This window comes from Panicum virgatum, chromosome 5K (genome assembly GCF_016808335.1).
Source record: "Panicum virgatum strain AP13 chromosome 5K, P.virgatum_v5, whole genome shotgun sequence".
Taxonomy (NCBI): Eukaryota; Viridiplantae; Streptophyta; class Magnoliopsida; order Poales; family Poaceae; genus Panicum; species Panicum virgatum.
The window spans coordinates 47,249,278-47,262,398 of NC_053140.1; the positions used below are offsets into that span (position 1 = coordinate 47,249,278).

Genomic DNA, 13,121 nt, shown 5'->3' on the forward strand with positions numbered 1-13,121 from the left:
TTTCTACGCTCTGCGCCGAGCCGCCGATCGACTAGCTCCTCAATTATCGCCGGTAGTCGACGCATACTTTTGTCAACACGTCGCTTTTATTTCTCTTCATGAATTGACTACCCTGTTGCCTAGAGGCCTATGTTGAAGCGAGAGGAAAGCTAGGCCCGGTTTAGTTTGTGAAAATGTTTGGATTTTGATATCGTAGTATTTTCGTTGTTATTTGATAATTAATATTTAATTATTGACTAATTAGACTTAAAAGATTCGTCTCGTGCTAATCAGTTAGACCATGTAATTAGTTATTTTTTCAACTACATTTAATGCTACATGTATGTGTCCAAAAATTCAATGTGACGAGTACTGTAGAAATTTTTTAGGAACTAAACAGGGCCTAACGAATTTTTATACCTGGTTGAGTCCCAGTCGGCCTTCAATTCCCGTCGTCCACTGGCAACATTTTTTTATCGCCGTTGTGTATTGTTGAGCATTGTCTACTCCGTATGCGTTAGGAGCCGGCCGGTTCAACAAGCTCATCTGGTTCTGCAACAATCCAAAGGCCACCAAACTTGTCAACGTCCATCGAAGATGAGCTCACTCCCGGCCGGCCTATTTTTTCTTTTAATTCCCAGGAGACCCTTGACAACAGCTGCACTGGTTTTTTCCTCGGAAAGCAGCCGCATCGTTTTCTAGAAAAGCAGCGTAGCAAGGATTGTTTTGCTTCGAGCGCACGGCTGCCGCCCGCCCCTGAGCTGAATTTCCACGCCATCGCAAGAGTAGCCGGATACTGCCGCCGCGCACCAAAAGCAAGCTCGGATCTGGCCCCGTGACGCGCTCCCTGCTCTCTCTCTCGCGGCGCATCGAACTCCGCAGAGGTAGAGTAGAGCCGATTACAAATACTGTACAACGGTAAAGCAAGTGAGAAGATCACCCTGTTTTGGCTAATAACGCACGCACTGGGCGGAGGCGCTCCGCGACGTCGGAAGGAGACGGGAGCGCGACCGGCATGGCATCCGACGTCGCGTGCACAACGTGGGGGAGCGCGGGGCGGCACCGGAACGTGGGGGGATGCCGACCCGAGCACGCCACTTGCCGCCGGGAGATCATCGGCATTCGGCAACGGGAGCCAAAACTTTGGCTTTGGCTACATCTACATGTAGTAATCTGGGCAGAAGAGCACGGGAAACGCGAGTGCGCAAACAAACAAGCTAGGACTAGGAGGGCCCCCCAGACCGGTCGGCCGGATAAGCACGGCCCCCGTTTTCACCCGGGGAGCAAGCACCGGCGGACGCGAGCGGACCCGCGGGTGTGGCACGGCGGCACGGGCCCGCGTTCTTATCCACTCGGGCGCGGCGCGGGGAGCCGAAGCGGCGGGGGGGGGGGGGGGGGGGGGGTGCAGCCGGGCCGGGCCACGCGGCCGAAGCGCACCGCCTTGCCACCGTCGATCCACGTCGACCCGGTCAAGCCCTTCTTTATCCTCCGCCCCTCCCCCCACCTCACCCCTCGGCGCGACAATCCCCGGCCACTACTATTATCATCGCACACCACCTACCTGCTTTTCCTCCTCTCTCCTCTTCTCCCAGCCTTTCCCCATTCCGCCGCCGATTCCCCTCTTCTCGCCGGCTTTGATTCGCTTCGATTTCCCGATCGCTGGTCGCCCGAGCCGTAGCGAGGAGGGGGAAGGTTGATCGAGCTCGGGCCGCGGCCCCGCGGTGGTGGACTGGTGCCGCGCATGGAGATCTCGTTCGAGGCGTGGGAGGGCGTGCAGCGGCACGGCCAGGACCTCGCGGACCGCCTCGCGCAGGGCTTCACGGGCCTGCTGCAGGCGCCGCCGCAGTTCCCGTGGCCGCCCGCCGCCTCGCCGCACAAGCGGATGCCCTTCGACATCGACCTCCCCGTCGTCCCCTTCGGCGCCGCCCGCGGGAAGGACTTCCCCTTCCCCGCCGCCGCCGTCTCCTCCGTCATCGACATCGGCGGGAGGCTCGGCCAGGCCGGCGCCGAGCTCGGGGCGTCCGTCGGCGGGGCCGTGCAGCACGCCGTCAAGCACCTGCCCGTCCCGTTCCGTAACGGCCAGATCCGGCGACGCAAGCAGCAGCAGCCGCTGCCGCAGGCGCCCCTGCCCCCTGCGGCCTCGGTGGGCGAGGGGGCGGTAGGGCTCTCCGTCGAGAGGGCTGCGGTGGATAGGTGCCCGCTCGAGGCGGCGGCGGCTGCAGCCGCTGCGGCGACCGGGAGCGCGGCCGCGTCGAGCGTTAGTGGTCATGTTGGCGGAGACGACTTGGATGAGGAGGACGAGGGTTTCGGCTGCGAGATTGGGACTTTTGGAAACTTTAACAAAGCCAAGGTACGATCCAACTCGTGCTTGTATTATCGATTACAGCATGTCGGTGATGTTTGCATCTCAAATTAGGCGCACAATCGTAGTTCAGGGCTCGTGGTTACAGTACCACAATTTTAGGCATTCATTCTACCAACTGGTTTGCATATCTCTTGTCCTGGCCATGGTACCTAGAGGAATCTAGAACCGAGTTATAATCTGAGTTACTGCTATCATCTTCATCACAGTAAATCCGATATGGAAGGATCACATATTGAAATTCATAGAATGAAGCTACAGTAACTCTTGACTCTGCCATTGAATTATCCTTCTCCTGTCAAAAATAATTAAGATTACCGTGTACAACCTTCAAGTCAACTTACGCACAAGGCACAACCCAGATATCATTGCCTTTATATGGTCGTTCCCTCATAAATTGAAGGTTGTACATGAAGTAATTAAGCTAAAACTAGTCTTCAATTTGAATCAATCAAATGTTTGTACCAGACTTTTGGATTTGTTTTACACCTGCTAATTTCCAGTCATGTTACATTGAACCTGATGTCCTGATGCTGCAACTCTTGATAATAATTATATAGGGTACGGTAAATATGTCGGCAACATACAACACCAGGAGTAATGACATCGAGAGTTCTGGTGTTGCACGTGGAGACCTATGGAGGCTAGAGGCCTCACGTGGTGGTTCAACTTCTGGAAACGATACCTCGCCCCTTTACCTTGTTCAGTTGGGACCTCTACTATTCGTTCGAGATTCTACACTGCTCTTGCCTGTTCATCTATCAAAGCAACACCTGCTTTGGTATGGTTATGATCGCAAGGTACTGATCCTTTCTATTGCCTTATCCCAAAGTGTTCATTCTTGACAAGCCTCCTCTTATGATGGTTTATCGATTATTTGGAATTACACTGTATGACAATTTTTTTTCTTTGGTCCCTTCGTTTGTTATTTCATCGATAAATGTTGTCTGCCCCTCTGTATAGGCAAGGTTATGGTCTTTACATTTATTAGAGATCAAATTTTAGACCAGCTCTACCTTGATTTGCAAATTTAAGTTAAGATTTGCTAGTCTAGTGAGATGCATTTGATGTATAAATATGGTACTGGTAGGTTTGCAATGTATGAGCATGTGTGGAACTGTAGATCAATTTTTAAGCGAGAACTGTAGATCAATATTTAAAAGAACTGTAGATCAATTTTTGTTACTGCATGTGCATGACAGGATACATTTAAGATGCTATATTTTGGGTGGCTGTTTTTTAAAAAAGTTTAAACTCGTATTATTTTGAAAGTAAGCATGATGTTCATGTTTCAAAGCTGATCAACAGCTATGGCATTGTCTAAATTATATGAATGGCAACTAATGATTAACTTATCTGATGTATAAATGTGTATGTTTACTAATATTTTATGCTTTTACATTACTAAACATGGTATTCCATTACAGAATGGAGTTCATTTGCTCTGTCCGGCTATATGGTCAAAACATAGAAGATGGTTGATGATGTCAATGATGTGTCTCAATCCAGTTGCTTGTGTAAGTCTCATTCTCTTTTAAGTTTTATGAATGTATTTTAATTTTAATCTCATAGGTTAACTGAAGAAAATGGTGATTGTTTCTGATATTTATCAAGCATAAGAGTTTGTTTTAGGTATAATACAGATTACTTGTAGTGGCCAGTGACCGGTGAGTTCTGTTAGGATAGAGTAAAGCAACTTACTCCGATCTTTTGGGAGATCTTTTCCTTGTATGTTGAAAGGATAAATCTTGCCACAGTACCTCAATTACAAGTGCTACTTTTTTTCCTGGTAGCTTGACAAATAAGCAAGACATCGTAATTGTACTTTAAGGTTAATTAGCGTACCATCTTTTCTGTAATTGACAAGGAGCACGATAGCCTAACTTGTATTCTGAAACATTTAAAATGTGTTCTTGTATAATGTTACTGTGATGCTATCAAAATTGTCAACAGGCATTGTCCTAGCCAGTCCAGTTTAATTCGCTTGATGATCCTTGATTCCTTACATTTTATTTGTGCATATGAAGCTGAGTATGACACTTTCTTTATTGCAGTCTTTTATGGATCTGCAGTTCCCTAATGGGCAACTAACATATGTTGCTGGTGAGGGAATATCAGCAAGTGGTTTTCTTCCGTTATTTGGTGGGTTGCTTCAAGCTCATGGAAAATATCCTGGAGAAACAAGAGTGAGCTTTTCTTGCAAGGTTAGTATTTTATATTTATGTTCCCTATATTAATCGATTGTGGTGTAAAATTTAGTTAATGCACTCTGGAAGGCAGTTTGCTTATGTCAATTTGAGATTATCCTGCAAATTGTGCTAGTACCTAGTGTGGCACGAAACAATGGCAATGTGTATTAATTCTGGCAGTAATATACCGTAGCTAGTAACTAATCAATGGTTGATCAGAAATATTTTATGATGTTTATTGGTCACATCATGCTCACATATGTTACAATGGCAGATGAGTTCAATCTGACTCTTGTCCTGTCTTCTTTTTTAAAGAATAAACGCGGCACAAAGTTCACTCCTATGTTTCAATATCCCGACAAGTCTGTTTCATTAGGAGTTACTCAACCCTTGGCATGGAAAAGGTCCGGTCTTGTGGTCAGACCCAGCATACAAGTCAGGTAGTTTTCTAAATACATATGGACAACAGCATTTTATGTTCAGCAATTGTGTAGTTTTTCATGTTAGCACCTATTAGCCTGGATTGTTTTTGGTAACTTGGCTACAAATGATTATTTCTTTTTTGCCATCCTTGTTCATGTGGTGCTAAAAACGCTGTGCTTGCTGCATTCATCCTGTAAATGGCAATACTTGTTAGATGGAATTGTTAGCAGATGCTGATTTCATTGTTCATCAATAGTCTTGTTGAATGTTCCATGTTGGTTTCTTCGAATCCTTATTTTCTCTGTGTTAACACTTGTCCATGGTGTTCTATTGGCAGTTTGTGCCCTACATTTGGAGGAAGTGATCCTGGGGTACGTGCGGAAGTTGTCCATTCATTGAAAGAGGAATTGAATTTGATGTGCGGCCTCTCTTGCTCAAGGCATCCATCGGCTTTTACCGCACTCTCTGTAAGCTCTCCACGCCTAAACATTTCTGATTGATTCATTCTAGGATTCTATTTTGGCTATAGCTGAAAATCCCTACATGGCAGATTGGGCGATCCAAGTGGAATGGTCAAGTGGGCAGTTCTGGAGTGGTAATCACCTTGGAAACACCTCTTAATAACATTGGAAGGCCGTCTTTATCAGTTCAACTGAATGGTGGTTTTGAGTTGTGATGTCTTGACTTTGGCGTTGAAGTTGTACATACAAGTGTATATATGGCTATCACTAATGTCCTTGCTCCATAGTCATGGATTGGCTTCTGAGCTGACCAACCTTAGAAAGTTCGTGGAAGTTGGTTGCAACTTGCAAGCTTGCAGCTTGTTTTTGTCTCTGTAAGCCTCAACTTTGACAAATCAGGTGCTATGTTCACCATGTGGGCAGAGAAGTCAACTGCTTTGTTCCCCACTCAAGAGACTTGCATACTTCTTCGCAATTCTCGAAGAGATTGTGATACTTGCAGTTGAACATATATTTTAGAAGTTAATGAAGGAGTGCCACGAGCGCATCTTGCTGCGACCTGACTGCCTGTGCGCAGCTATGCCGTCCTGGAAGGAGTCGTTTATCCAGAAGCTCATTCTTTTGGTGCAAGACCAACACCACCTGTTGCATTTCAAGTTTTCAACATTGTTGAAACCAAATTGTCTTGTGTTGGGTATATGACATCACACCTGACCACTGTCTGGTTTGCATTGTTGAATTTTGAGACAAACTAGTAGGTGTGTTTTTTTACTTCGATCTTGTATTCCTGTACAAGTATTGATAAAATGAATGGAAGACCATCTTGAGCTTGGTGTCACGGACAATTCAGGCACTGCTGACAAATATCTTGCGTCTTTTACCCATTCCGTGGCTCCTTGTTCTTATGTGAAATTTGACAGTCCTGTCTAAAGAAACTTTACGAATTCCCGTATCAAATCTGAGCGCGGTACTAGCTCTGTCTTCTCAAAGTGACCTCTAGCTCTGTCAGATTATGTTTCAAGTAACGCATAGATCTAGCGCTTGCATTCACGAATGTTATGAAGTACAATCAATAAATGTTCGATGCGTAACCGAATAGGCGAATACCACACCAATATAAGCACACGGAAAGCTCTTCAGCCTGGCAAGTGGCAACCCAGTCCAGCTCGACCATGAAGATCGCTCCCACAACTGCGCTCCGGCTGCTGCTCCCGCTGCTCATCTTCTCGCCGGCCGCCATGTCCTCGGTCTTGGCCCCGTCCGGCGCCGACGAGCACGGCCCCGGCGTCTACATTGTCTTCGTCAGCCGCGCCGACTACATCGACTCCCGGGACTACGACCTCGGCCTGCTCGCTTCCGTCGTCGGAAGGTCGCTGTGACGCGTTGACGGCGTCGGCAAGCAGCCGCGTCCATGCCCGCACCGCCTATACACAGGAGTCGCGAGCACTGACCCCTGCTTGTTCCGTTGCAGCGCGGCGGAGGCCAAGGGCGCGCTGCTCTACCACTACAGCGGCCTCGGGTTCGCGGCGCGGCTGGCACCGGAGCACGCCGCTCAGCTGTCGAGTGAGTGCATGCACCTTGCTGATCTAGTTCAGAGCCCTGTACGACGCGTCGTACGAGTCATGGGCGCTTCAGGAGATCTTGTGTCGAAAATCTCTCATCTTCCCGGTCGCCTGCTTTCGGTTTCGATGCAACGCGTTGCAGAGAAGGACGGCGTCGCGGTCTTGAAGGACGAGATGTACGGCATCCAGAAAGCAGACGGCCGCTTGCCTCGGGTCTTCCAGGAGAATGTCTGAAGGATCGAACGGAGGAGCTTGCCCAAGATCGCCGCTCAGATTGCAAGCCCTCGTTCGGAGCACACCAGTTCGTAACATTTATTGATTGTGCTCATTTTATTACCTTCGTTCTCACGATCTCAAACATGTCCTATGAAGTTTGGAGTAGACTTTTATCCCCTTCTCACGATCTGAAACAGGTTCTATGCTTACTTGGTGTATACATAAGCTGCTGATCCGTCTTGCTTGCAAGAGATCGTCGCGCCCGCGGCTAGTTTGTTAGTTCTCTCGCTTTCAGCATGGTATAAAAGAGATTCCTCAAGCCTTCAAACAGTTGGTGATAGCGTGATACCAGCCAGGCAGCTCGCTACACCCACACCATTAGGAGACCGAGAAAACCTGCTCCTATCTCTCTATTAGCCTTGCAGAGTGCGTTGCGATAAGGTTTCATTTTAAGGGACGAAAAATGAACAGTCATCAGGGGTGAAGTAATATGAAATTTGTGACAAATCTCGTTACTGCAGGTCATATGGCAAATAGAAGCATCACCTAAACCCCAGCCAAAAATCAACTCTACCTGTTGACTTCTGGTTCCCAAAGGAAGGCTAGTAGTTCCAAGTGTTGAACTCAAGGACTAACTATTTAAGTCTGACCATCAAAGCAAGATTTGTGAGACTTAAACCTGCTTGTGGCAGCTGATAGCATTGCTTCACTGATGGTCTTGAAGACCATATCAACGTTTTCCCAAGTACTGATAAGAAACAAAATAAAATACATGAACTAGAAAAAAATATAAGTATCCAATTTATCCTGAAGAACCACCCACCATTGCTAGCAAAACAGCAATTAGCAGCTGATAAGACGAACTACAAAGAAAGTAACATATTAGTACATGACATTTCAGGCTACATGGCAACTGAAAAACACCAATCAATCCCCTACCAAAAAGCTCAGGAACAATCAGAACCATTAAAATCAAGCATTAACTCTAACCCCGAATCATGATTTGTTCAACTCAGACCTCGTAGATTTCATCGTAGTACTCTCTTGTACCACTCATGGTGACAAATATGCCAATGATTGAATGGCAGCTGACCCCTGAAGAAGAGCAAACGAGCATCCTTAGATGCGCGGCTGTCAAGGCAGAGGAGTTCCTGCTGCTTCCTGACCCATTCTACACTCGGTGGCTTTGTACGATCCTCGCCGCCATCACTTCCACGCATGCAGTGGAACTCCATGGCTTTGAGGACCCTGCTTCTCCCGTGAAGGAATTTGGCCATCTCCTGCTGCCACTCGTGCCCCCTGTAAACCTCGAACACCACTTTCTCGAGGTGGTTATGGACACAGGGGATGTGTCTCAACACGTCCCACGACTCTGATGCAGCGCCTAGGATCCTGGACAGAGTTTGTGACTGAAGAACACGAACAAATTTTGGCCGTAGAGGTTGATCAATGGAAGACCAGTGAGCAGGTACAACAACAAACAATGCAGTAGCCAGATCAACTTACCCTGATGTAGAGCGCCTCTAGGCAAGGGAACAGGTTGAGCAGTTTGATCCAATCGACGTACCCCTCATATGTGTAGCATACTTCGATTGCAAGTGTCCTTAGGCTCGGCATCAATGTCTTCACAATAATTTGGTGGTCCTGCATACATGACATTAATCGTTGATTCAGACAAAAACTGCATATCGCATAGCTAATTTCTGATCGCATATCAGTGGGTTGTGCTAGAGTAAGCTCACCGTGAAGATTGTTTTCCCAATCTCAATCTTTTGTAAGTTCATGCTGAGGTAGCCCATGAACTTCAGCTTCGGCGCATGCGCAATCTTGAGGCACACCCCTTTCGACCCTCGTCCTTTCAGGTACATGTACTCACCCAACAGCCACTCCAGGCTGGGAGCGTACTCGATGAAGAGCTTATCGAAGTTGCCATCGCTGCTCAGGATCTTGAGGCTTGGAGATCGAACATGGACGCGGCCGCACTTTTTCCTTCCATGCTTCCTCAGGAGCTCCAGTGCCGTGCACTGCGAGAGCAGGAAGTTCACGAAGGCATCGGAGATGACGACCCGATATAGCTCGATCTCGGTCAGGCGTGCCAGGGGAGGTGAGGGCGCGGCGCCGAATCTGCCCTTGGGGACGTCCGGGAAGGTGCAAGCTCTCGCGCGGAGGCGCTTCAGGGAGGAGCAGTCGAAGAGGGGGACCGGGATCCTCTGATGCCAGTGGTGGAGGTCGAGGTCGAGATAGAGCTCCTCGACGCCGCGGCGCGCGAGCTCCTGCAGCCAGCCGCCGCTGGATGGGTCCTTGTCATGGGGGGTGTAGCGCCAGCGGGCGCGGAAGGAGCGGACCGGCGCGGTCGGGTGCGCGGCGAGGATGGAGTTGCCGGCGCCGATTATGTCGAGGCGGCCCGGCATGGTGGCGTCGAAGTCGAGGAGGAGGGTGGAGGAGAAGAGGCGGCGCCAGCGGGGGGCGAGCACGGTGCACCTCGCGGCCTCGTCGAGCGGGAGGAGGGAGAGGATGGAGACCAGGATGGCGTCCGGGAGGTCGCTGAGGCGGTCGCAGGGGACGTCCGTGCCGACGTCCGCCGCCATCTCCGGCCGGTGATGACGTGTGATATCTTTCTTAGGTTTTGCTGCGCTCTCGCTGACTGGAGGGGTTGTTTGATATGTCTCCTGGGGGTTTTTAGCAAGATCTCGTTTTGGGCCCGTTTGGATATCCATTCAAGTTCTAAATTCTCACGTACTACCCTCTCCGTCATGGAATGTAAAGGAGTGAAGGGTTCAAAATTTATATCAAATATAAGGCATTCTAGAAGTTTTTGGCAAGTATTAAAAAATCATTTAACCAAACATATAATTTGTTAAACTCAGACCTCGAGTCCTCGACACCTCGTACAAATATTATTGTATACCGTCTGCCGTACCACTCGTGGTGGCAAATATTATGATGGTTAAGGTCCAGATGAGCACCTGAGCAACTCAGCGGACCTCGCATTGGCTTCCCTCGCCATGGCCACCATGCTTCAAACGAAACCTCCACGCTCCATTTGATCTGGCACAGTGAACGGAAGCCCAGTCCACTCCTTCGTCCACACTTTTTTGGCGTAGCACTAGTTCAGACACAGATGCCGCGCTGTTTCATTTTCCTGGTCACATACACACATGGGCAGTTTCTGATGGCAAATTTGTCAGCAGTCGGCACATAACAGTGAGACAATAGCAGCTCCAGCTTGTGAGCGTACTCGGTGAAGAGCGCAACGGAGTTTCCTTCACTAGTCAAGATCTTGAGACTTGTAGACTGGACAATGGCGCAGTCACAGCTGCACATGCCAATCCTCAGGTGCTCCAGCGCAGGGCACTTCGAGGGCATGGCGGTGCAGGGAGAGGGAGAGCTCTTCATCGAAAGTAGGAGAAGAGATAAAAGACGGTGTAAAAAAAATACTGATTATATGATCTCAGTGTGGCATTGGATCATATTGTCATACATGCAGGTCTGTTTTGGGAACATGAATATACTATGCTACATGTAGTTGGACTTGACGCCGACAGTCGTCCTATTCTTTCAGAGAATTGTTTTTGTAAACCACGAACAGACAATCGACTGCTGACTGCTGAGAAGATGACAGTTACTGAAATAGCAAACAGAGACCATATATGAAAGGTGACCAGAATCAATGATATACAAACTGAAGTGCCTGGTGCTCAAATACTGCTCATGCAACTGACAGCAATTTCATGGATATAGATAATTAGATGTCCCCCCTATGTACAAGACTACAAGCTATCTTTTTATTCATACTCCTACACGCTAAACCAGGCTATCTTACTAGCTAGTTGATACAAACCAGGACACCAGCGCAGCAAGAAAACTAGCCTGCTACTTGCTAATCTGCAACCTACACAAATTGTTCTCCTGTCGCTAACCAAATAAACAGCTCCTCCTACATCAGAGGTAAATATCACAACTTATGCACCCTGGAAGGAATTAGAAACCTTCAGTCAACATCTGAAATTGCAAGCAAGATCGGGAGAGTAACAACACCTTATTCTTTTGCTACTACAAATTATCATCAGAATTCAGCATGTGAAGCTTGAATAGCTTATATCAGAGCAACTCTGTTTTCCTTCTGGCATCGCTGAGTGCAGCAATGGCACAAGTAAAGGTCACTGATTGGCTTACAAATTCTGAAAAACTGGATCTCGGCATCTGGGGAGGCTCTATTTTTAGGATCCAGTAGTTCTAACTGATCACTGGCCCAATCTTTGCCCGTCCAACAGTAGAGCTTGACAAGCTTCAGAGCTCTTGCCATCGATATCAGAAAGGTCAGAAACCCCCACTGGCAGTCTTCCCCTCCAAAACACTCGAAGACCACTCTGCTGATGGAATGCTCAATGCACTGAATAGAATTTTCAGTGTCCCATTCTTCAACATTAACCCGCCGGGAGATGGAACGCTTATCAGGCTGCACAAATGAAGAGTGGCTAACACATAATCAGATGGAGACATCACAAATCAGAGCCCGGTAAGCAGTTAAGCGCAACCATAATATTACCTCGACGTGGAGCGCCTCAAGACAGGGGAAACATTTGAGCAATTGTGCAACGAAGATGGTGTATCCCTTTTCGGAGAAGGGCACTTGGATGACCAAAGTCTTGACGCTGTGCATCAGTGTCCTGAGCTGCACGATCCCTCCCTGAAATATGCAGAACATGTAGTCAGAAGTCAGAACCGTTTCAGAGAATACCATCCGAAATTATCAGAGCTGCGGCGAGCAGAAGGGGAAAGGGAATTACATCAAACACTGTGTCATGCAGCACGAGTGGGCGGACGCTGATCCCAAGATACCCCAGCATCTGCAGCTTGGGCGCAAAAACGATCTTCACCTTCGCCTTGCCGCTCGGCAAACCGATCCCCACCAATTCTTCGAGGTTTGGGGCGTCCTCAACGACGAGCTCTTTCAAGTCGCCGAAGTCACCGTACAGGCGTGTCAGGCTCTTGGACCGAAGGCAAATCTTGTCCGCTCCGGTGATGTTCTTGAGCTTCACAGACTCCAGGGAGGTGCCATGGCACAGAATGGCCTGCAGGGATTCTTCAGACACGTCCACATTGGATAGGTCGAGTATCTTGAGGGCGGGGAGCAGCGGCGCCGGCGCCGATCCGGCATTGGGAAATCTGCAGTTGAACACTTTGAGGGTTTCGAGGGAGGCGAGCTTGAGGAGGGATTCCGGGAGAGTCGGCCTGGGGCCCGCGTAGAACATGTCGACATCCAGTTCCCTCAGGCCGTGACGCGCGAGGGCGCCGAGCCAGCCGTCGACGACGTCGAGGCGGCCGTCGAAGCCCCTCCCGTACATGACGAAGCGGAAGCTCCGGATGCGGACGCGCGGCCGGGCGGCGAGGATGTCCGTGATCGCGTGCATGAACCAGTCGCAGCCGCGGCCTTCCTCCGGCGGGAACGGCTGGCACGCGTTGAAGTCGAGGAGGGATTGATCGAACAGGCCGCACCACCGCGACGAGAGAACCGCCGTCCGCCCGGCGTCGCGGAGGGGGAGGAAGGAGAGGACGGACAGCAGGACGGCGTCCGGGAGATCGCTGATTCGGTCTCTGCCGTCCCCGGCCGGCCGATCCGCGGTGCGAACCGCATCCCCACGGCCGGACTCCGGGCGATCGCGTTTGGCCGGCCTGCCGCCGAATTCCTCGCCGTCGGTATCCACGGCCCCGGGCGGCGGGCCTTCGGGGTGCGGGTTCGAGCCGCTAGACGGGCCCGGCGGCCACTCTGAGGCGACGATCTGACCCCGCCGCGACGAGGTCGCCGAGGCGGAAGGCGAAGAAGGGCTCAGGCAACACATGCCTGTTCCCCCTGCCGCTCTGGTGCGCGAAGGCGGCGTGTGAGGGGAGGAATCGGCTGCTCCTTGGCTTGAGATTGGAATGTGTC

General features: G+C 49.7%; 3 protein-coding genes across 5 annotated transcripts; 1 reads left to right on the forward strand and 2 right to left on the reverse strand.

Moving 5' to 3' along the window:
- Positions 1–1,472: 1,472 nt before the first annotated feature.
- Positions 1,473–6,278, forward strand: LOC120707918. 2 transcript variants are annotated; one of them, XM_039992979.1, is made up of 7 exons: positions 1,477–2,329; positions 2,902–3,141; positions 3,769–3,858; positions 4,396–4,545; positions 4,846–4,970; positions 5,291–5,420; positions 5,504–6,257. In XM_039992979.1, exons 1-7 carry the CDS (start codon positions 1,721–1,723, stop codon positions 5,627–5,629), a joined length of 1,470 nt encoding a protein of 489 aa, XP_039848913.1. In that variant the 5' UTR covers positions 1,477–1,720; the 3' UTR covers positions 5,630–6,257. The 2 variants fall into 2 exon arrangements, 1 of the variants encoding a protein (XP_039848913.1); XR_005689172.1 differs by lacking the exon at positions 4,846–4,970 and having other exon boundaries at positions 1,473–2,329; positions 5,504–6,278.
- Positions 6,279–7,980: 1,702 nt separating this feature from the next.
- On the reverse strand, positions 7,981–9,855 carry LOC120707920 (F-box/LRR-repeat protein At3g26922-like). Its single transcript, XM_039992982.1, has 3 exons — positions 8,935–9,855; positions 8,699–8,836; positions 7,981–8,601 (listed from the first exon to the last, which is right to left on the reverse strand). Exons 1-3 carry the CDS (start codon positions 9,778–9,780, stop codon positions 8,221–8,223), a joined length of 1,365 nt encoding a protein of 454 aa, XP_039848916.1. The 5' UTR covers positions 9,781–9,855; the 3' UTR covers positions 7,981–8,220.
- Positions 9,856–10,884: 1,029 nt separating this feature from the next.
- On the reverse strand, positions 10,885–13,084 carry LOC120707921 (putative F-box/FBD/LRR-repeat protein At5g44950). Of its 2 annotated transcripts, XR_005689173.1 has the most exons (4): positions 11,983–13,084; positions 11,742–11,882; positions 11,231–11,651; positions 10,885–11,129 (listed from the first exon to the last, which is right to left on the reverse strand). XR_005689173.1 is itself a non-coding variant. In XM_039992983.1 (3 exons), exons 1-3 carry the CDS (start codon positions 13,033–13,035, stop codon positions 11,289–11,291), a joined length of 1,557 nt encoding a protein of 518 aa, XP_039848917.1. In that variant the 5' UTR covers positions 13,036–13,084; the 3' UTR covers positions 10,885–11,288. The 2 variants fall into 2 exon arrangements, 1 of the variants encoding a protein (XP_039848917.1); XM_039992983.1 differs by having other exon boundaries at positions 10,885–11,651.
- Positions 13,085–13,121: the final 37 nt, after the last annotated feature.